Below are 23,163 nucleotides of genomic sequence, written 5' to 3' on the forward strand. Positions count from 1 at the left end.
ATGCCGTATAATTACTAGATGGTCAACAGTATACCAATGAATAACAATAATAATGTAAAGCGCTTAGAGACAACAACAACAACACTAATACTAATAATAGGCAGTTCTTGTATAGCGCATATCACAATTATGAATAATGTCTCTTTGCGCTTTCGAAGTACTTGGATATGATTACCCCAGCTGTATAGCTTGGCAGCCGTAATTACTAAGATTACAGCGCACACGCATTTCAAGGAATACATTACTGCCAGGTACCCATTCACCTCACCTGGGTTGAGTGCAGCACAATTGATTTTATTTATTTTTTTATTCATTTTATTTGGCAAGTCACCATAACATATATACAGTAGCATTAAAACAACAGGCTTGCACAGGATGACCCACGAAAGCTCGAAATGTGGATAAATTTCTTGCTGAAGGAAATTACACCATGACTGGGATGCGAACCCAAGGCCTTCTGTTTGAAAGTCCGAAGACTAATCCACTGGGCCACAACGCTCCACGTCGAGATATCGATCGGATGTATTAAGCGCTTTATAAAAGCGGATTATTATATTAGTAAAACGTCTCCGGCAGTCTCGCCTGCATTTTTGAGAAGCAGTTCTAACTTTGAAAACAAATAAGATGAATATAAACTTAACAGCTATTCATTTCTCATTCATCGTGTCATTGGTGTTGGTTGAGCTCATGTTAGAGGTATTGTTTGGGTGCATTCTCGCGCGCGAGTCAATGTTCATGCCTGAATGCTCCCCTTGTCGTGGGAGAACAGTCCCCGGGGCCGCCTCACTCGTCGCAAAATGGCATTGGTTTTTGCAATTTCACCTCGTCCTTGTCCACGCCATGTTTGAGTGCACTTCATTATTCGGCGCACAAGCAATGTACGGGAATCAAGGTATAATAAATGAACAAATTCTCCAAGTCAATTGTACATGCACCACTGACTGAAGGCAACACCCATCACGATCATAACAGTCGTATAACAATACTTGATCAGCTGACGTTGTTGTTGTGATCGAGCTTCGTGGCGTCCTATAGCTAGCTCGCGCGGCGGCGGGAGAGACGACATCATTTTTGATCCAGCTAATGTATTCCGAAGGGTGACCTTAAAACTAGACGACGCAGCGAGAGATACGTGAGGATTGGAATGCATACAGAAGACCGGCTTCTAACGACATCACTCCCCATCTCCGCGGCAATCCGACTATACACATTCGATGTTAGGTGAGTGAGTATTATGCTGCTAATGATATGCACCAATCATAATAAACTCATTCAAGGTATAATGCCGTCTGTATCACCATCATAGGCCTGTACTTGTTTATACCATGCAATTTTGTTTATATATGCAGTATAAACTATGACTCTCAATCGGTGCATTTTTCAGGATTTTGAAAAAAATAGGGGTAGCCATCTTATTCCTGGGGGCCGTTTCATAAAGCTATTCGTAATTTAAGAGTGACTTTAAGGACGACTGGTGATCCTTTTGACACAAAACGTTCATTGGCGATGGTTTAGCGCGTAAGAAAGGATCACCAGTCCTTCTTAAAGTCGCTCTTACGAACAGCTTTATGAAACACCCACCAGGTTCGCAATGTAAACATGATGGTCAGGGGTGGGGCCATGGTATTTCAATGGGGGAGAGGTGGGCGACCTAGACGTGAGGCATTTTTTTTTCAATTTACTGATAAAGTTAATAACAGAGTTTATACAGAACTCTCTATTTAGTAATCGTTCCCTTTCTTCCCTATTCTTCTTCCTATTTCTTTTATTTTCTCCTTTTCATTCGAATAAGGGGGGGGGGGGGGATGGGCGTCGGCGCAGAGGATGGGAAGAGTTCCTCTGTTTATGGGGGGGGGAGGTGGGGGACATCCAAATACAAAAGATACTCCTCTGGGTTTATGGCTGTTCCACTCTGCCCCTGCAGCGCTGCTTCTTTCGATAATCATTAATTGCCTCTATTATTACCCAATTAAAAAAAAGAATATCTTAAACACAGCAAGGCCAGAGAGTCGACAAGCTCCTTGAAAAAAAAATGACCAGAATCTATATTGCATGCTCAAATAAGAAAACTGATAAACCAGTCACACGTCATTTCTTTGCTTCAAAATAAAGTATTCAGTGAGTGAAAGTATAAAGTAAACAGACTATGTGCGTGTGTGTGTGTGTGTGTGTATTTTAGTTTTGTCAGACGTGTATCAATCAGATATGATTATTTACGTCTGGGACCGACCTTTAACGTCACCATCCGAAAGACGTGACCGGGGCTCGAACCTCTGCATCAATTTGTAACTTCCCCACAGCTTGGATTACAGGCGCATGCCACAACGACCAGTTGATTGTTGAATACCAGTCTTAATGTGCAATATTAATTTTGTACAACAGCTTAATAAAAAATGACTAATAAAAACAGCATAGTGTAAATATAATACGAAAGGCTGAAAAATATATATAAAATATAAAAATATACATATATTTCTGGAAATATATGTATACAAACAGTAGCGGACCGTGACCCGGACGAGACAAAGCATTGGGGGGGGGGGGCACTGCATTGTCTGTGAACAATGCTGTGCCCCCCCCCAATGCTTTGTCCCGTCCGGGTCACGGTCCGCTACTGTATACAAATATTTTTTTTCTAACCTGTCTATACGAGATTAGTCCTTTTCTACTAATATGTCTATACAGATTACAGTTATTTCACCCTAACAGATGATAACAAAAAAAAAACGAAGGCCCAATCTGTACACTGTAAAAAAAATTAAGTGCTAATTAAAATTAAGCACTTACAGTGCTTGTATAGTGACTGCACTCCAAGTACTATCTTTCTAGTTTAAATTTGAACTATAAAGAAAATCGGCACTCGTAGTGCAGTCACTATACAAGCACCGTAAGTGCTAAATTAGCACTTCATTTTTACAGTGGTGTTATACAGATGATATATTTTTTATATTTATATATTATTTTCTAATGAAGTTGTGATATGTTATTATCTAATGATGTTGTGATTACTTGTTAATATTGTAATTTTGTTTCATTTGTTATATTTGTTTTCTTTGTTGACTCATTAAGACATCTAACTACGAAAAGATATATATTATATTTCTAATCCGTGCAGTATTTGTATAAATCGCTGTTTATTCATTTCATTCTCGAGGTTACTCGAATTAGTTTATTTTTGTATTGAGCGTGTTTATTGAAAGGCATTTATTGCCTGTATTAATTATTTCAAGCAAGAGCGGTCAACACTAAAAGAATACAATGAGTGTACACATCAGCGGGGGCGGGGGGGGGGGTGGATCTCATTGACCTGTGAAATCTGCGTAAACAAACTCCTGTGTATTATCGATTTAATAATAACTTGAACAACAAACAGCAAAAGAAGAAAAAAAGAGGAAAACAATATGATTTTGCTCTTTTTCGAACTTTTGTGATCTTCGATATCCCCCATTCCTTTTTTATTCCATGAATGATGATACAAAAATAACCAAACAATCACAAACATAAGGTACAGACAAAGTTACATTGGCACCAAGAGACTATAGGAATACGATAACCAATGTCTCATAAATCCGGCAGAATTTATTTTATGATATGGGGTGCATTCTGGGGGGCGTTTCATGAAAGGACTTGTCGGACATTTTATCCGACAAGTATACCAGTCTATCCGACAGTTACCATAGGAACAGTGCCTCTCAGCCAATCAGAATCGAGGAAAGATGTCAGATCTGACAACTTTTTTGATGAAAATATTGATGAAACGCTCCCCAGGAGGCAAAAGAAAATGGACGAAACACACAAAAAGCTGGTTACACTGTTAGAAAATTTATCCTTAAACTAAAAGAAGTTCCTGCAGCAGAGTCTCGAGAACACCTGTAATCTTACCAGATTGCGTAATCTTACAGGAAATTGGTATTTGGTGTGTGTAATCTTACACATTTCCTTAAATAAAACACTCTTTTCCCCTTTTTCTAACAGACCTGTTCTGTTAAATTGCAGAAAAATTCCTGTTTCATGAATTTAAAGAATGATTCTGGTATTGCTTTCTGCAAAATCTTCTTTTATTTTTCTGTAAAATTAGGGTTTTTTTAACAGTGAAGAATGACTAAATTCAGTAGTCAGCTGGCCATGTCTAGCCACGTTTCAAACTACTTCCTATGTAGTCAAACTTGACTAAAATATTCAAATCTTTTGATTAATCAGTTATCAGTTAAACACAACATGATCATTCCCTCTCGTCAATTTGATTAGTCTATTTGCGTTATACTTATATTAGGCCTATAATTAGGTACAGGCGCTAGCCAATATGTTATTGTTTTTTCCCTCATCATAATGTAAAAAAATGTGATATGCTTTGTTAAAAAAGACCCAATTTAGTACAATTATTGGAATATAAATAATGATGTATTTTCAAATTAGAATCAATTCATGTAAAAGGTAACGTAAGGGTGGAGGGTTAACACCGCCCATAATTACCATTGTTTACAAGTCTATGGTATGTGGGGGAGGCGCCAGGGTATATGATCATATTGGAAGGGGAGAGAGAGCGGGACAAAAGGACTTAAATATCACACCATTTTTGTCTCACCTGCGAAGCAAAGTGAGACTATAGGCGCCGCTTTTCCGACGGCGGCGACGGCGGCGGCGTCAACATCAAATCTTAACCTGAGGTTAAGTTTTTGAAATGACATCATAACTTAGAAAGTATATTGACCTAGTTCATGAAACTTGGCCATAAGGTTAATCAAGTATTACTGAACATCCTATTAGAGTTTCATGTCACATGACCAAGGTCAAAGGTCATTTAGGGTCAATGAACTTAGACCATGTTGGAGGAATCAACATCGAAATCTTAACCTGTGGTTAAGTTTTTGAAATGTCATCATAACTTAGAAAATATATGGACCTAGTTCATGAAACTTGGACATAAGGTTAATCAAGTATCACTGAACATCCTGCATGAGTTTCACGTCACATGACCAAGGTCAAAGGTCATTTAGGGTCAATGAACTTTGGCCGAATTGGGGATATCTGTTGAATTCCCATCATAACTTTGAAAGTTTATGGATCTGATTCATGAAACTTGGACATAATAGTAATCAAGCATCACTCAAAATTTTGTGCAAGTTTCAGGTCTCATGATTAAGGTCAAAGGTCATTTAGGGTCAATGAACTTTGGCCGAATCGGGGGTATCTGTTGAATTACCATCATAACTTTGAAAGTTTATTGGTCTAGTTCATTAAACTTGGACATTAGAGTAATCAAGTATCACTGAACATCCTGTGCACGTTTCAGGTCACATGACCAAGGCCAAAGGTCAATGAACTTTGGCCGAATTGGGTGTATCTGTTGAATTACCATCATAACTTTGAAAGTTTATGGATCTGATTCATGAAACTTGTACATAAGAGTAATCATGTATCACTGAACATCCTGTTCGAGTTTCAGGTCACATGATCAAGGTCAAAGGTCATGTAAGGTCAATGAACTTTGGCCATGTTGGGGTTTTTTGTTGAATAACCATCATATCTCTGTAAGTTTATTGGTCTAGTTCATAAAAAGTGGACATAAGAGTAACCATGTATCACTGAACATCTTGTGCGAGTATAGAGTAGTATTCAAAGTCAGCACTGCTGCTACATTGAACCGCGTGATGCAGGTGAGACGGCCAGAGGCATTCCACTTGTTTCTCAAGAAATCGCATGGTTAAGTCCACTTTGTACATGCAAAAAGGCTAATCTAGTTCCTAATCACACTAATCTTTGGGTGATACTAGGAACCTATCCCTTTGGAGTGATCTGTACATCAGTATATGGTGCAGTAGGACTCTAGGGGGGCTTTTCATGAAAGGACTTGTCGGACGTTTTATCCGACAAGTCCAATTTTATCCGACAGTTACCATTGAAACAGTGCCCCTCAGCCAATCAAAATCATAGAAAGATGTCAGATCTGACAACTTCTCGGATGAAAATATTGATGAAACGCTCCCCTGGAGTGAACTGCAAGAAGAGGCACATACAGTTCACTCCAAAAGGAGAGATAATGCACTCTAAAAGGTTGTACAGTTCACTCCAAAAGGAGAGATAATGCACTCTAAAAAGATGTACAGTTCACTCCAAAAGGAGAGATAATGCACTCTAAAAGGATGTACAGTTCATTCCAAAAGGAGAGATAATGCACTCTAAAAGGATGTACAGTTCACTCCAAAATGAGAGATAATGCACTCTAAAAGGATGTACAGTTCACTCCAAAATGAGAGATAATGCACTCTAAAAGGATGTACAGTTCACTCCAAAAGGAGAGATAATGCACTCTAAAAGGATGTACAGTTCACTCCAAAAGGAGAGATAATGCACTCTAAAAGGATGTACAGTTCACTCCAAAAGGAGAGATAATGCACTCTAAAAGGATGTACAGTTCACTCCAAAAGGAGAGATAATGCACTCTAAAAAGATGTACAGTTCACTCCAAAAGGAGACATAATGCACTCTAAAAGGATGTACAGTTCACTCCAAAAGGAGAGATAATGCACTCTAAAAGGATGTACAGTTCACTCCAAAAGGAGAGATAATGCACTCTAAAAAGATGTACAGTTCACTCCAAAAGGATCGGTCCTTACTACAGAGGAGTGTAATAAGGAACTAGATTAGCTCTTTTGCATACGAGAGTATGGCACTATCGAATGCTATTTTTTCTTCCACTTGGCGCTCAATTTAAAACAAAATTACTTTCGAATTTGCGTGCATATGGTGTTCTTTTGAGCATACTTAAAGCCATCCCCGTTAAAAATTGCCCTACAAAAACAGCATGTAAACCGTATTAGTCTATAGCCGACCTTCATTAATCCGGTTGTCATTTTGCCTTGTAAAAAATCCACTGAATGGTGCGTTTATTTCCATGAAGGCCACAGAACAAAAGAAACTGATGACAAGCCTATGGAATACTTGAATTTTCTCATACTTCAGTGAATCTATGTTCTATTTTGTACAAACCTCGAGGAGGTCCACGATCTAATCAAGTCTATCAAATGTACTATTCAGACATCCAAAAGCGTCTAGCGCATTCAAAATACGGAAAACAACAACAAACAAAATGAACTTTACCTGTTTGTCTCGGACAGAAATTAATAAAAAAACAACAAGCAAACTTCCCCCTTAACAAAAAGCTAGATCCGCCATTGATAAAGCACATGTGTCATGAACAGACATAAAGTGAATGCAATATATTTCTTTCGTACATGATTTCAGTATAAAAAAGAAAAACCCACACACACAGTCCGGCACACACTCAAAAGGACCTACTCGGTCTGATAAACAAAATGATTAAAAAAAATAATAAAATGAACATAACCTGTTTGTCTCAGACAGAAATTAATAAAAACCCCAAAACAAACAAACTCCCCTCTTAACAAAAAGCTAAATCCACATTGATCCACAATGTGCTGCACTCAACCCAGGTGAGGTAAATGCGAACCGGTAGGAAGTAATTCCTTAAAAAGCTGTGTAGTGGACTTGTTAAGAGGTTGAACGCTGCATTTTTGAGTACAAATGTCCAACTTGGCACAGATGTTCCTTGAGTCAAAAGAAAAAGATTCATCCAAAGAGACACGCTGTATCTATGCAAATAAGCAAGTAATTTGCATAAATTTGCATATTATGTCGATATAGGAAAAACAAGTAATTCAGAATAAATATTTCAACAGAACTGCCCTAAAATTGGAAATAAAGACTTAGGGTAAGACAGGGAAGAAAACTGTCATAAAATAATTGGGCTATCCTTGTTTATTATTACCTAATTTACATAAATTATGCAAATTATAATTTAAAAAAGAGTATTTTTTCAAGAATCCTGAACTGTTTTATAAATAACGGCAATTAATACGAAATGTCAACATTCTACATGAAAGAGAATATATTAGCGAAAACATCGATATGCTTCATGACAGTATTAGTGTCTTAATTTGCTTAGAAAGAGGGCAAATATGTCAAAATGTATGACGTGATATTGCGCTAAAACGAGACCAAAACAACCTCTATGTCCAGTCACACTCACGAATCGGACAATAAAGCGATCAATGGTATGTCATTCGAGATAACACAATCTCAACACAATAGCTTCCATCGGCTTCTCGTATCGCTTTTGCTGGTGTGTCTGCCACATCGTAATCTGTGATACATACGGGCAAAATGCATTTCGGTATCGGTAAAACACTATTAATTTTGTTTTATTTGTTTCTCTTGGAAAATTTACAGGAGACATTGCTTTGCAGGTTACTGCTTAAATGAAGCTCTGGCACATGAATCATGACGAATGTATCCTACCTCAATCCTTATTTTAACTTTGTTAAAATATATATCTTTTGGAGACCCCAAAGTGGCAAAACTGCATCTCCCGGCATTCCCGCTACTTTACAAAACCAGTTTGACTTGTATTATCTACTTGGAAAACACAGATGTATGAGACATCAGACAACATGATTCCTGAAAAAAAATATTTTTGTTTATTTAAGCCAACGGGAGCCTTTCGAATTTACCCCATCCCCTCTCCGTATTTCGACTTTAAATACAAAAAATATCTTGTTTTAAAGCCATCGGCAAGGCAAATTGCGTTTTTTTTTGTTATAATAAAGAAAGTCGAGAGAACAACTTTTATATCTTTATCTTTATATTTACATTCATATTATTGATATTATTATAATTATTATTAATATTATTATTGTTATTATAATTATTATTAATATTATTATTGTTATTATAATTATTAGTAATATTACTATTGTTATTATTACTATTATTGTTCGGCCGTTTGTAATAGTTCTCTAGCACAGTAAAGGCTATTGTTCGGTCGTTTGTAATAGTGCTCTAGCACAGTAAAGGCTATAACCCAACAGGAGCATGCCTAGGATACCCTTTCCCTTTTTGGTTTTATGTATTGAAAAATAGTTTATTGTCTTTAGAACTCTTAAAACATTACTTTTGTTTGTATTAATAGATTGAGGAGAAAATACTCTTCAACTGACATGTAGAGGAGCTGTGGTAAATTGAAGAACAGCCACACTGCCCTTTATTGATTCCACTCTATGTTGAATTTAAATATTTTGAGAGCCCAATCGGAAGAAAGATACATTTCTACTCAGTGGCGTACCGTGGGCCACGGCATTGGGGGGGCACCAGCAAAAAAAATCGAGTCACTTAGGGAGCGCGCGAAGCGCGCTAAGTTTTTAGGTATACTGACCTAATAGAAACATTTTAAGGACATGCATTAAACGGATATGTATCTCACTGATTGAATAATGCATACGCGAAGCGCGAGCTAAACATTTTTGATATTCAGACCTAAAAAGGGACATTATAAGCATTTTTTTTGTAATCATGATATGTACCTGCCTCGCTATACAATGCGAAGCGCGAGCTGAAATTTTTGTATATATTGACCCAAAATGGGGAATATATTTTAGGAATCCATTAAGATCTAATCTAATGCTAGTACCAACCTTTGCTGATTTTGTTAGAATTACATATAAACACATTAAGCATTTTTGGAGACATGGTAATCATGATTATCATGCGCATCTCACTAATCAAATACTGCGAGCGCGAAGCGCAAGCTGAAAATTTCGGAAATTCAGACCTAAAGAGAGGCATTCTAAGTCTTGTTTGTTTGCAGGAATTCACTAAGACTGTACGTATTTCATTAACCAAATGATGCGAGCGCGAAGCGCGAGCTGAAAATGTTTGATATTGAGATCAGAAAACTAGACATTTTAAGGACTGATTTTAGAAATTCATTGAAGAGTAGACATCTCACCAAACAACTAATGCGAACGTTAGCACGGACAGGAAATGTTTTATATTAGACCTTAAATAGGGCAATCAATTTAAGTAGTCATAAAAAAAAGCAAATGTTACTACATGAAAAAATTATGACTCGAATTGCGAGGTAATGTATTTGGTGTACAGTGTTGATTTGAAAACAGAAGGTTTTAGTACATCAGGATTATTATCTCTTTAAACGGTCTATGCGAGCACCAGGAACAATAAAGTCATAGGCCCTGTGAGCAAATAATGTTTCAAAAGTTTGAAAAAAATGCTTTTTCATGTAATATAACATAATTATAATATAATATAACATTTATAATGAACATAATTTCTTCTTTCCCCACTACGTTTCTCTTCCTTTCTCCCGCTTTTTCGCCCTTGGGGGGGGCAGCCGATTGGGGGGCACGTGCCCCCCCATGCCCCCCCCCCGTAGTTACGCCACTGTTTCTACTACACACAGTAAAGCCTCTTTGCGTTCTCCTCTTGAAAAAAAAAAACATAGAAGGCATTGTTTTATTTCTCATAATATAAGTTCGTGTACGTGACGGGGGCCTGTCGAAGTTGCCAAAAACCGTTTATTTTGTTTTGACAATATATATTTAGAATATCGTCTAAATGAAGCCCTAATCTGGAAAAGGGCACTTATTAAAGGCAGCATCTACATTACGTAGAGGAGGCCCTGGTACTTGGAAGCGGGGGCTGAAGCACAACGCAAGATTTTCCGGACGAGGGGGCGGGAGGGGGGTGCTGCGTGTGTTATTCTCGATAGATAGCACCCCCTGGAATTCCGGCAGATGTGACAAAACGAAAAAAAAGGAACGTTACCCAAAAAAAATCATTTTGTAGTGCAATCCTTTTTGTTTATTTCCTGTAAAATTTATTGATGTAAATTTGAAAAACGAAAAAGGTTCAATGTAAAATTTTGGTCCCAAGAAATCAAACAAGCTTCAGCCCCCTCTTCCAAGTGCCAAGGCCTCCTCTATATAATGTAGATGCTGCCTTTAATAAGTGCCCTTTTCCAGATGAGGGCTTCATTTAGACGATATTCTAAATATATATTGTCAAAACAAAATAAAGGGTTGGGCAACTTTGACAGGCCACCGTCATGTACACGAACTTATTTTATGAGATTTAAAACAATGCCTTCTATGATTGTTTTTTTTCAAGAGGAGAAAGTAAAGAGGCTTTACTGTGTGTAGTAGAAATGTATCTTTCTCCCGAATGGGCTCTGAAAATATTTAAATTTAACATAGAGTGGAAGCAATAAAGGGGTTTGAGTATTTTAGAGCTTACGTGTGGCTTTTTTTCAATGTACTACAGCTCATCTACATGTCAATTGTAGAGTATTTTCTCCTCAATCTATTCCAAGATATCAATACAAACCATGGGCGGAAATCCCAGGGGGGACGTGTCCCCCCCCCCTACTCAAAATAGTAGGGGGGACACAATATCAAATGTCCCCCTACTTTTTTTGGTCTTTGGTGATGCTAAGAAATATATCACTCAAAATGGGAATAAAACGTACGGTTTGGGACGAGATGACCTTTTTTTTATTAATTTTTTTTTTGCTTGTTAAATATATTTTCGTAAAAATGACCTTTAATTTTAGGTAATAGCGTTTTATTTTTTTGCTTGTCAAATTTTCCAGACCCTTGTCCCCCCTACCTTTTGGGAGAAATTTCCGCCCCTGATACAAACAAAAGTAATCTTTTAAGAGTTCTAAAGACAATAAACTATTTTTTAATACATAAAACCAAAAGGGAAAAGGGTATCCTAGGCATGCTCCTGTTGGGTTATAGCCTTTACTGTGCTAGAACATTATTACAAACTGCAGAACAATAATAATAATAATAACATTAATAATATTATTAATATAGATAAATATGAAATATAGATATAAAAGTTGCTTTATTATACCAAAAACGCAACTTGCCTTGCCGTTGGTTTTTAAACACGATATTTTTTTATTTAGTGTCGAAATACAGAGAGAGGATGGAGTAAATTCGGAGGGCTCCCGTGGACGTAGTTTTAAATAATAAAAAAAAACTATCTTCAGGAAACATGTTCACTGATGTCTCATACATCTGTCTTTTCCAAGTCGATAATACAAGTCAAACTGGTTTTGTAAAGTAGCGAGAATGCCGCGGGGAATGCAGTTTTGCCACTTCGGGGTCTCCAAAAGACATATATTTTAACAAAGTTAAAATATGGATTGATGTGGGGTACATTCGTCATGATTCATGTGCCAGAGCTTCATTTCAGCAGTAACCTGCAAAGCAATGTCTCCTGTAAGTTTTCCAAGAGAAACCAATTAGAAACAAATAAAACAAAATTAATAGTGTTTTACCGATACCGAAATGCATTTTGCCCGTATGTATCACAGATTACGGTGTGGCAGACACACCAACAAAAGCGATACGAGAAGCCGATGGAAGCTATTGTGTTGAGATTGTGTTATCTCGAATGACATACCATTGATCGCTTTATTGTCCGATTCGTGAGTGTGACTGTGACATAGAGGTTCTTTTGGTCTCGTTTTAGCGCAATATCACGTCATACATTTTGATATATTTGTCCTCTTTCTAAGCAAATTAAGACACTAATACTGTCATGAAGCATATCGATGTTTTCGCTAATATATTCTCTTTCATGTAGAATGTTGACATTTTGTATTAATTGCTGTTATTTATAAAAACAGTTCAGGATTCTTGAAGGAATACTCTGTTTTAAATTATAATTTGCATAATTTATGTAAATTAGGTAATAATAAACAAGGATATCCCAATTATTTTATTACAGTTTTCTTCCCTGTCTTACCCTAAGTCTTTATTTCATATTTTAGGGCAGTTCTGTTGAAATATTTATTCTGAATTACTTGTTTTTACTATATCGACATAATATGCAAATTTATGCAAATTACTTGCTTATTTGCATAGATACAGCGTGTCTCTTTGGATGAATCTTTTTCTTTTGACTCAAGGAACATTTGTGCCAAGTGGGACATTTGTACTAAAAAATGCAGCGGTAAGCCCCTTTTTTGCAGTTAACAAGTCTACTAGTGTGCGCTATGAACGTCTAGCTTAGCCGGGTAATATAGGAGCGCCTTGACCACCTAACAAAGTGGATATGTGCGCAATATAAATACCCTATATTATTATCATTATTATTGATAAAACACATGTGTCATGAAAAGATATAAAGTGTATGCAGTATATTTATTTCGCACATGATTTCAGTATAAAAAAAGAAAACCCACACACACTCAAAAGGACCTACTCGGTCTGGTAAACAAAGTGAATATAAAATTTCCAATAGACCACTTCATAGTTATTTCATGGACCATTTTTGTCAAATGACCTTTCATTTCTTTCATTAAGAGAGGCAGATCTCACAGCAAGATATTACGTAAGGCATATGCCTTACATAGTAGGATGAATGAATAGACCAGGTGACTAGAATAGCACTCCAATGAACACTTTATGAAGGTATTTGTTGCATTTCTACTTTGAATGCATATTATAGCATGCTGCACAATGTACATTGCAAACTGTGAAATACCAGTCGTTCGTGGACGCATTATTGTTTTTTGTGGATGTAAATGTAAAACACAATTCAAAAGAATGTTTGAATAATCAAGTCATCAAAGTTGGTGCGTGTCTCATTAAATTATAAACCACCATGTTACTTCAGGACCAATGACCTTCCTCTGATCATGCGCAGAAAGGAACTACGAACTGGCTGATTAAGTATCGGCGTGGGGTGTTATAGACTATAGTGAAATGCTGTATATCGTCATCATGTACACGTATTCTTTGTTATATTTCAGTAAAGATTGTGAAATTATCCATTACTAAGTATAATCTCTCTTACATGATTGTCTTCTCCAGTTGAAGAGACACAGCGCTGATTGGCTAACGAACCTCGTGACGTAACAGACGAAACATGATTTACTGGTAAACCAAAGATTCAGAACGGTTGCTCCGAACCTACCCCTTTCGACGAACTGGGATTGACACACTCCATTGGCATAAGTTCCAGTCCGCATTTCCAGACTTGTCCGTTGTGGCGCCAGATCTGAAGTGAAGCGGGAAGACTTCCTTGACTGTATCGAACCAGTTGGTAAGTCTTGCTTTATGTATTTCGACAAAGGGAGGCGCGATATCTTATAGTTTGCATGTATCAAATATCAATTGAGTGTTAGGTGCTGACTGTACTCCTTTTAACGATGGTGGACGAGAAAAAAATATGTTTAACAAATCAGGAAATGTCAGCTAAGTTATGTTTAGTTTATATTTTACTGTTATGGTGTTGTCTATAGAATAATTATTCTCATTTCACCGATACCTCAAAATTGAATAAGTCATATTTCATGTATTAGTGATAATTCTGATTTAATGTCATTGAATTAATTCATATAGAAACTAAGTTACTCTTATTTTTTGTGAATGCATTGTTACTTTATGTTAATATGACCATGCTGACAAATAGTGAATCAGAGCTTGTTATCATGTATAAATATATTTAAATAGATATATAAATACATTACTTGATAAATTGATTCAAGCACGAGATAGCATATTCCCCTCCTTTCTTTTTACTTTTATTATTTTGTAATGAATAAATAACTCGTTTGATATGTGCATACATACCTTGTTGTTTGTTTGTTTCTGTAAAATTATCATTATTATTATTATTTGTTTGGTGTCACCTGTGCCTGGGAGGCGAAAAGCGAACTAAATCACTGTGACCCGCAGGTCTCTCCTCCCGATAAAACTGATTGGGGGGAATGCAGGAGGACCACTACACCGGGGTTTCCCCCTACTCTTATACGAATAGTGCAATGGGTTCTTAATGGGTTCTATCGTACTGTATTATGTTGTTTCAAGTTGTCCTGTATCACGTTTGTTTAGAAAAGGTAACATAGGCACGTATTGTATTACCGGACACTATCATATTTCCGGACGCGCATATTACTGCGTATGAAATCAATTTCGTTCCGTAAGACTTCCGCAGATCAATTCAAAGAACAAGATTGCAAAAACAAGGCGAAAAAATCCAACTTTTACCTTATTTTTCTCCAAAATGACAGAAAACGCTTAAAATATCTTATAAGTTTTGCATAGTTTTGCATTATTGATCCCAATTGATCTATTTTCTGATGGAAATACGGGCTTAATTATTTGCCGAATTTTAATCTCGTCCGCTCCATCGCTCAGATCGTCGACGGCTAGTTCTCAAGGTACTCGGTAGTCCGGCCGTGCGCGAGGTTTACCGTGATAGAGTCGTCGAGAATCGACAGCGCATCGATCGAACTTGATGACTGAGGGGGGTCACGATATGAACGAGCATTAATACTGGAAAGTGCCATATCGAACGCGCGATAAAAATGAAATTGGTTAGCAAACACAAATTTATTACAAAGATCTGTTCAGAATCGACATAAGAAAGCAAACAAAAACTTAGAATTTACTCATGATATGATATTTTTATCATGAAAAAATCACACGCAATTCTTTCTTACATCAATATAATCAAGAATATTTTTACCCATCCGGCGCGCGTCCGGAATTATGATGTAATTTGTCACGCACGAAAATAATTGTTTTTCGCGAAGGGTATGCGGCAAGTGCGGTGCAAAGAAAACGGTTGGAAAATATAAAATAATTTCGTCATATTCATAATTTTCAGAATATTTGGAATAGCAAATGATAATTTTTCTTGATTGTATTTCCTCTAGTTGTCATTTTTAAAGCACTGAAATAAAGGTGTCCGGCAATAGGATACACTGCCATAACATTGGCTTATACTGTTCCCCCTTTTTATCATTAAAAGGTGATTTTAAAAATGTTTGTTATTTTGTTTACTTCCCTTCATTCTTGCGTCTTGAGCATCTCATCTGAGACAGATACAACGCCTAATAGATTGTTATTTTTAGTATCTTTATTATTATTATAATTATTATAATTATTTAGTTGAATTCAATGCTGATCAGATATACAGATAAACCAATAACTTTTTTCGGCCCAGCTTTTGATACTTTTCAAAAGGAAAAGGGAAACACATCATTAGGACACCCCTGATTAAAAATTTGATCTTTAAGTGGGGTTTCACGTAAATTAGCACATAGGCTGCACATTCGGACACTTAAATCGAATTAAGGATCTGCACAACAGACTATTCGGTAGCCGCAGGACATCTACAGTAGATATGAATGCAAGGTGGCATTTCACAAAATCGTTCATAAGGATACAAACAACTTGATTGTGACGTGCCAAAGTTCGAGACCAAAATAATGTGGACGTTTCTGTTTCAAAAAATTTGACCATGAAGGTACGATCCAGAAACGAGGAAAACATATTTGGAAAAAACAATATCAGCGAATCTAATCGGGTTTCATATTTACATTATCTTAAAGATTGAGTGAAAGAATTTTTGTCTTCAATTTGAGACCAATTTCTGAGTGGACGTGTAATGCATGGTAGATTACGACCGACGGACAGAAAATTATAAAAACAGCGATTTCCCTCAAAAATTCACATTGGAATCTGCATTACCTTTCAATATAGACTCTGAAAGAAACGTGGAAAAAAAAACCCATAACACACACACACACAAAGCAGACAACAAAACAAACGAATGAAATGGAATCAGCAGCGAATGAGTTCTCTCTTTTTAAAGATAAATCGAGGTATTCTTAAGGGATTAAAGCTAGTTTTCACACTGCTAAGCAGAGTGAATTTAAGAACACATGTACAGTAAATGTACTGAAAATACCATTCAAAATGACAACAGCTGCTAGGAGATCTTTGTCGAAAAATTGGTAAACATGAACAGCAGTTCGTCCTGAGTTCTGGAACTGACGAAAACTTGCATATTTGTCGATTGTCCAGAGGCCAGGAAGGCATTTCATTAATCTGTTCGTAAGTTAAGAGCAACTTTATGAACGACTGGTAAACCCTTTCTTGTGGTAAATGGTATACGCCAAAATATTCATTGGCGATGGTTTAGCGCGTTATATAGAAACGTTCACCAGTCGTTCTTAAAGTCGCTCTTAAATTACGATCAGCTTTACAAAAATGGCTCCCTGATTTAGTCAGTGAAATGTTTTATATATTTTTCTTGCTAATCGATTTGTTAACTTTTTGTGTCATAAGATATGACAGTTAAGAAAAGTTATTAAGGTACCATTCTTAAACTCAGTTACCGTCATTTGAACTCATCAGTTGAAACTACGTACATGTTAACTTGCCTAGTCACATAAGCGAAGGTAATTTGACTTTTTGTGAAATTAAAGAAAAAATACTCGTACATTTGTCGCCTTTTGTTGATTTTTATGTTTGTTTTTATTGCTTTTACCTTTCATGATAATGTTGATATACAATGTCACCCCTTTTCTCAATTTATAGCTAAGGATACGAATAACGATGTCTGCACGAATCTTCCAGGCATTAAGCACTCCTTCTATTCGCCTTTGCTGCCGATCTGTTGCTTCATCCCTAGCACATTCTCAGTCAGTCCGGTCCCCACCCTCCCCCTCGACCACCCAGTCGTCCACCGGCGCCTATGAACTCCGGGAAACCTACCGGGAACTCCCCGCGATATTGTCATCGGAGAGCACCGAGGATAAGATCAATGATTTGACATCGAGTGATCCGCTCCCCGTCAGAGGGTATGACTTCAGCCAGGCCATCGATTATAACAAGATCATGGAGTCGATGAGGACTGTCGGGTTTCAAGCCTCAAACTTTGGCGCTGCAGTGGAGGAGATCAAGAGAATGGTATGTTCCAGTCCCTGTCATGACTCCCTCCATTCTGGCATAATTCAATTCTAGAGGGCATGGCTATTCCTGAAGCAGGGGAAATTGATAGAAGGGGTTGGTCCAGAAGTTATTGATATCTGTGGGAGTAAGACCTTAACTTAGGCCCTAATTCCTTCTTTCACTGACGTCGATCCCCTGGCGGTGAGGTCGGTTTTTATTCCAAGACAGTGATGTCTTGTTATGTAAGGCCTATTGATTGTTCTACACAATGTTTCTCTTTATGGTAACTCCCGAAGGAACTCGGCAGAACAGCCATTTGCTGGTATATGAATAATTACCTATAGGAAATATTTTACGTCAAGGTTAATCAGTCACAGTGGCTGACCTAGACAGATATTACTCTCGGGTCTTTTTTAATCAAAGTAGAGACAATGGCAGTGTTGGGATTCGAACTCACAACCTTCCGATAATGAGTTCAATGCTCTAACCACTGGACCAAACGATACGTAAGAGGTGGTTATTTTCTCTTCAATTCGCGTTATTGATGGTTTGGTATAGTGGCAAGTCGGGCTAGAAACAACGTCGGGGTACTAAGTGCAATTTGTTTAGATTTTATATATGGCGAACTTAATGTATTGTCCCACTTGTTGCTGGGATTATAAATCTCCATCATGTCACTTCGGTGGTTTCTAGTCCAGTCTAGTCCATGAATCAAAATTATTTTTTTTTATAATTTAGTTCATGTATAAATTTATGAAATCAAATCTTTTATCTATTGATTGTAAAGGATATTTGATACTTTTCCTTTTCAGCTGGCTAAGAAAGTTGAGCCACTAACAGAGGAGGAGAAATGGACAATGATGGAGAATTACAGTCGGCACAGTTCTGAAGCCTGGACGGCTAGGGCGCCCTCTAAGTGTACGATCTTCTTAGGTTATGCATCAAGTATCATCACAAGTGGCCTTCGAGAAACCATGTGCTTCCTCACCAAGAACAACCTGGTAAGTTATTGACTCAAGAGGCTATATACAGGCTAGATTCAGTATGTCGGCAATGAATCACAGAGTAAAAGAATACTCTTTGGGAAATAGTTGGAAAATTGTGAAGATTCGCATATAACAGAAGGTCTAGCGCTCATAATCATGTCTTTATCACATCACACATTCATCTGTGCTCTTCTGGATCACATCACCTTCAGTATGGATCTTAACAAAACTATTTTTATCCATCTTCATCTTTCATTTGCGATGTTGTATTACCGGATTATTCTTTGATCTTACACGAATCTTATGTTTTAACTTTCCTTTCAACTTCTGTTCAGGTTGATTGCATCGTGACAACGGCTGGAGGAATTGAAGAGGACTTCCTGAAGTGTTTCGGCGACTTTTACGTCGGTGATTTTCGCACGGATGGAGGGAAGATGTGGAATAAGAATATCAACCGTGCTGGGAATATCTTCGTACCCGAGCTCCACTATCACTACTTTACTGAATTCATGCAACCTATTCTTGAAGATATGATGAACGAACAAAACAAGCACGTAAGTATGCACTATGAATTTTAATACATTTCAAATCAACCAAGAGTGGATTTGAATGGTGACCAGCCGAACACAAGATAAATCATTTTTATTTTTTTAGAAAATGACATTTCATTTGTTTTCTATACTACTTTATTTTTACTGCCAAGCTGCTCACAGATGACCTCAGAAATACAAATATTAAGATGGATTTTGCTCTAACTTTTACCAATATTTTTGTCTCGCCTGCATAGCAGAGCGAGACTATATAGGCGCCGCTTTTCCGACGGCGACGGCGGGGTCGTCAACATTGAAATCTTAGACTAAGTTTTTGAAATGTCATCATAATTCAGAAAGTATATAAACCTAGTTCATGAAACTTGGACATAAGGGTAATCAAGTATTACTGAACAGCCTGCCTGAGTTTCAGGTCACATAACCAACGTCAACGGGCATTTAGGGTCTCTGAACTTAGATCATGTTGGGGGAATCGGTATCAAAATCTTAACCAAGGTTAAGTTTTTGAAATGTTGTCATAACTTCGAAAGTATATGAACCTATTTCATAAAACGTAGACATAATTGTAATAGTGTATCACTGAAGATCCTGCCTGTGTTTCAGGTCACATGACTAAGGTCAAAGGTCACTTAAGGTCAATGAACTTTGGCCATATTAGGGTTATTTGAGGAATTGTCATCATAACTTTAAAAGTGTATGGATCTAGTTCATGAAACATGGACATTAGAGCAACCATGCATCCCTAAATATCATTTGCAAAATTCAGGTTACATGACCAAGGTCAAAGGTCACTTAGGGTCAACGAACTTTGGCATTGTTGGGATTATTTGAGGAATCGTCATCATAACTTTAAAAGTGTATGGATCTAGTTCATGAAACTTGGGATATAAGAGCAGCAATGTATCCCTGAATACCTTGTGTGCATTTCAGGAACATGGCCAAGATCAAAGGTCATTTAGAGGTCAGTGAACTCTGGCCATGCTGAGAGTATGTGTTGAATTGGCATCATAACTAAGGAATTTTATGATCTAGTTCATGAAACATCGGCATAAGGATAATCAAGTATCATGGTCAAAGGTCACTTTGGGTCAATGGACATATTTTATTATCATATTAGTGCTTAATTCTGTGAATAATATGCATTCGTTATTTTCAAAGGAAGCACTGCTGCTACATCGTATTGCGTAATGCAGGTGAGACTGCCATAGGAGTTCCACTTGTTTATTCTTCTGCCCTCTTTTTATGATCTTTTTCTAAAACAAGATTTTAATTTGATGTACGAAAGCTATCCCAGCTCCCATTTGATCGGAGCTCGGTTCTAATGTCATGATTTTATTTATGAACGAATATATTCTTTTAGCTTCGATAGCGTGGCATCTTTTTTTCTTCTGGCACGTATAGAAATATGCCTAATATGAGATGAGTTTGAGATGAATATAATTCAGTAACCAGAGAACAGGGACTGCATGTGTTTATCAGATGTTGCTTTTAATTTGTTTACTTGCATCCCATTTTATGCGTTTCAAATGTATATCCATTATTATAAATTTCTCATTGCCTCACAGAATGACGGCAAACATGCAAACAATCTGATTGATATTGTAATTCATGAAGTACACTTAATACATAGGCGGATCCAGGGGGGCAGCCCCCCCCCTCATTGGCGGAGCAAAAAAAAGAAAAAAGTTGGAAAAAAGAAAAAAAAGGGAAAAGAGAGGAGAAAAAAAGAAGGGGAAACATATGAGGAGGAAGACGAGTGAATAAAATAAGATGAGAGGAAGACTTGAAAAATATTTTAAAAATATTTCATGTCACTAAAAATTGTAAAATTTTCGCTCGAGCTTCGCGCTCGCATTGACATTTTGGTGATTTATATATCTTGCTCAATTCGGAGCTTAAATATCAAATTTAGAGGTCAATATATAAAACACATTTCAGCTCGAAAATCGAATTCTATTTTTTTTGTTTGATTTACAAATTGAATTTTAAAAAGTGCTTTGAAAAAATGTATGCTTTATCTTCTGAAAATGTATGCTTTATCTACTGAAAAATCAAACTTTGCGCGCTCGCAAAATTTGATTTTTCAGTTACTTTTTATTTTCCTATATTCCATAAAGTTCTCTAATATCCCTATTCAGGTCAAATTATAAAAAAACGTAACAGCTAGCGCTACACGCTTGTATTTTGATTGGTGATATGTATATCTCAATATTACTTCTTTAACAACCTACTTAAAATCCCAATTTCATGACAGTTTATGAAAAAATTCTGCTCGCGATTGCGCTCGCATTGGTTGTTGAAAATTTAGTAACTCATGCATTTTATTCAAATTACAAAAGTGCTTTAAATGTCCTGTTTTCAGGCCGTAATAAATCAACTGATTTCTCGCTCTCATTAGGTTTCTTAGGCTTTTCAGAATGGAATATCGACAAGTTTCATCTCGCGCTTAGGAAGAGAAATAGGAAGATAGTCATAATTTTCATGACATAATGTTCTTAGAATGTCCCTTTCCCATGTCAAAGTAATAATAATTGAACATATCAGATCCCTTTTTTACTGTGATTCATGTCCACCTCACAATTTTCCTACAAATTTGCTTGAAATACAGAGCATAAATTGACCTTTTTCAGATCGGAATATCAGATATTTTAAGCTTGCGCTTCGCGCTCGCTTTATTGATTTTCATTATGAAAAATATACTTGGAATGCCCAGATTCTAGGTCAAAATCTGAAACACACGCACGCATGTTTATTTAGATACGCAGCTTGTTCTCTATTTAAATCATTATGAGCCTATCCAGTTTCAGATCAGAATATCAAAATTTTTCTGCTCACACTTTGCTCTCGCATTATCATTATACGAAGGTACCAAATTATACCCAATTTTCTAATGAGTTACTAAATATGGAAGAGAGTGTCCCGTTTTTGCGTTTGAAATCTTTTTTTTTTTCTTTTCGCACCAATTGTTTGGTTATATACGTATACTGTTCATGATTGCAAAAAATGCATAGAACGTTAACCGGAACGTCAAAAAAATGTTAATGGCTAATTGCAAAACGTCCTTAACAGTTCCCTTTTCGGCAAGGCCAGAACGCATTATATAACAAAATTATACTCGCGCTTCGCGCTTGCAGTAATTATCTAGTTACATACGCATCTTGTTCAGGGTCACAAACATTGCCCAGAATGTTCAATTTTCAGGACAAAATACACGAAATTTCTAAATTGTTTAGCTCGCACTTCGCGGTATCACTTTAAATAGGGCTTAATTATTACACATTTTATGTTAATAAGAAAAAAGCTAAGAAATTACTGTTAGGACATGGGCGTTTTGCCCTTGCCCCCCCAAAAAAAATAACGATCAAGAAAAAAAAAGAGAAAAATATTATGTCAAATCTATCACAAACTTGAATTTTCGTAATAAATATGTCAACATTTTCGCTCGCTTGTAACTTATCATATTTGCGCGATACGCCATGTCGAGCCCCCTCAATTTTTTTTTGCTCATTACACCATTGAGTCAGCCCTTTCAAAGAAACAAACAAAACAAACAAAAATCAACTTTGAGCGGCCGATCGTGGAAAATTGGGTGGTAAAAAATTTCGGGCCCCCATTTTGGCGGGGACTGGATCCACCCCTGTACTACTATTGTAGGTCTAAAAAATGGTTAATCATTTTAACATGGTCGTCATTCTATCTTATTTTTGAAAATACCGATCTGTACTCGATATTATGTTTGCACCAATCATTCGACCAAGGAGGTTTCAAATGAGATGGAGTAACAGCAAATAAAATCACTTTGAACGAGGTTAAAATCCGCGTACAGATAAGTATGTCAGGCATGCACTTTGCTCAACATCTCTTGAAATTGTGCAGACAAAAGATTCCCGCATGACTCTGCAGCTATAGGTCATATAAAAAGGGAATTATGCTATTGTGATCATAATTACTTTTTCGCCACATCAGGTCTGGTTATATGTGTTGTACAAAATTCGGAGGCATGCGAAAATAAACTATGCAATATGTCCTGACATATGACTCAAATTTCCT

At 36.8% G+C, this 23,163-nt stretch overlaps 1 protein-coding gene across 1 annotated transcript in view; it reads left to right on the forward strand.

The window, feature by feature from the left end:
* Positions 1-894: 894 nt before the first annotated feature.
* Positions 895-23,163, forward strand: part of LOC121427227 (deoxyhypusine synthase-like) — a 28,625-nt gene continuing 6,356 nt past the window's right edge. The window contains exons 1-5 of the mRNA XM_041623528.1: positions 895-1,221; positions 13,704-13,935; positions 17,223-17,594; positions 18,389-18,577; positions 18,898-19,116. Coding sequence (XP_041479462.1) covers positions 17,241-17,594; positions 18,389-18,577; positions 18,898-19,116 — 762 coding nt within the window. The 5' untranslated portion in view covers positions 895-1,221; positions 13,704-13,935; positions 17,223-17,240. The remainder of the gene's footprint in view (positions 1,222-13,703; positions 13,936-17,222; positions 17,595-18,388; positions 18,578-18,897; positions 19,117-23,163) is intronic.

Source organism: Lytechinus variegatus, chromosome 14, assembly GCF_018143015.1.
Source record: "Lytechinus variegatus isolate NC3 chromosome 14, Lvar_3.0, whole genome shotgun sequence".
NCBI classification, from domain to species: domain Eukaryota; kingdom Metazoa; phylum Echinodermata; class Echinoidea; order Temnopleuroida; family Toxopneustidae; genus Lytechinus; species Lytechinus variegatus.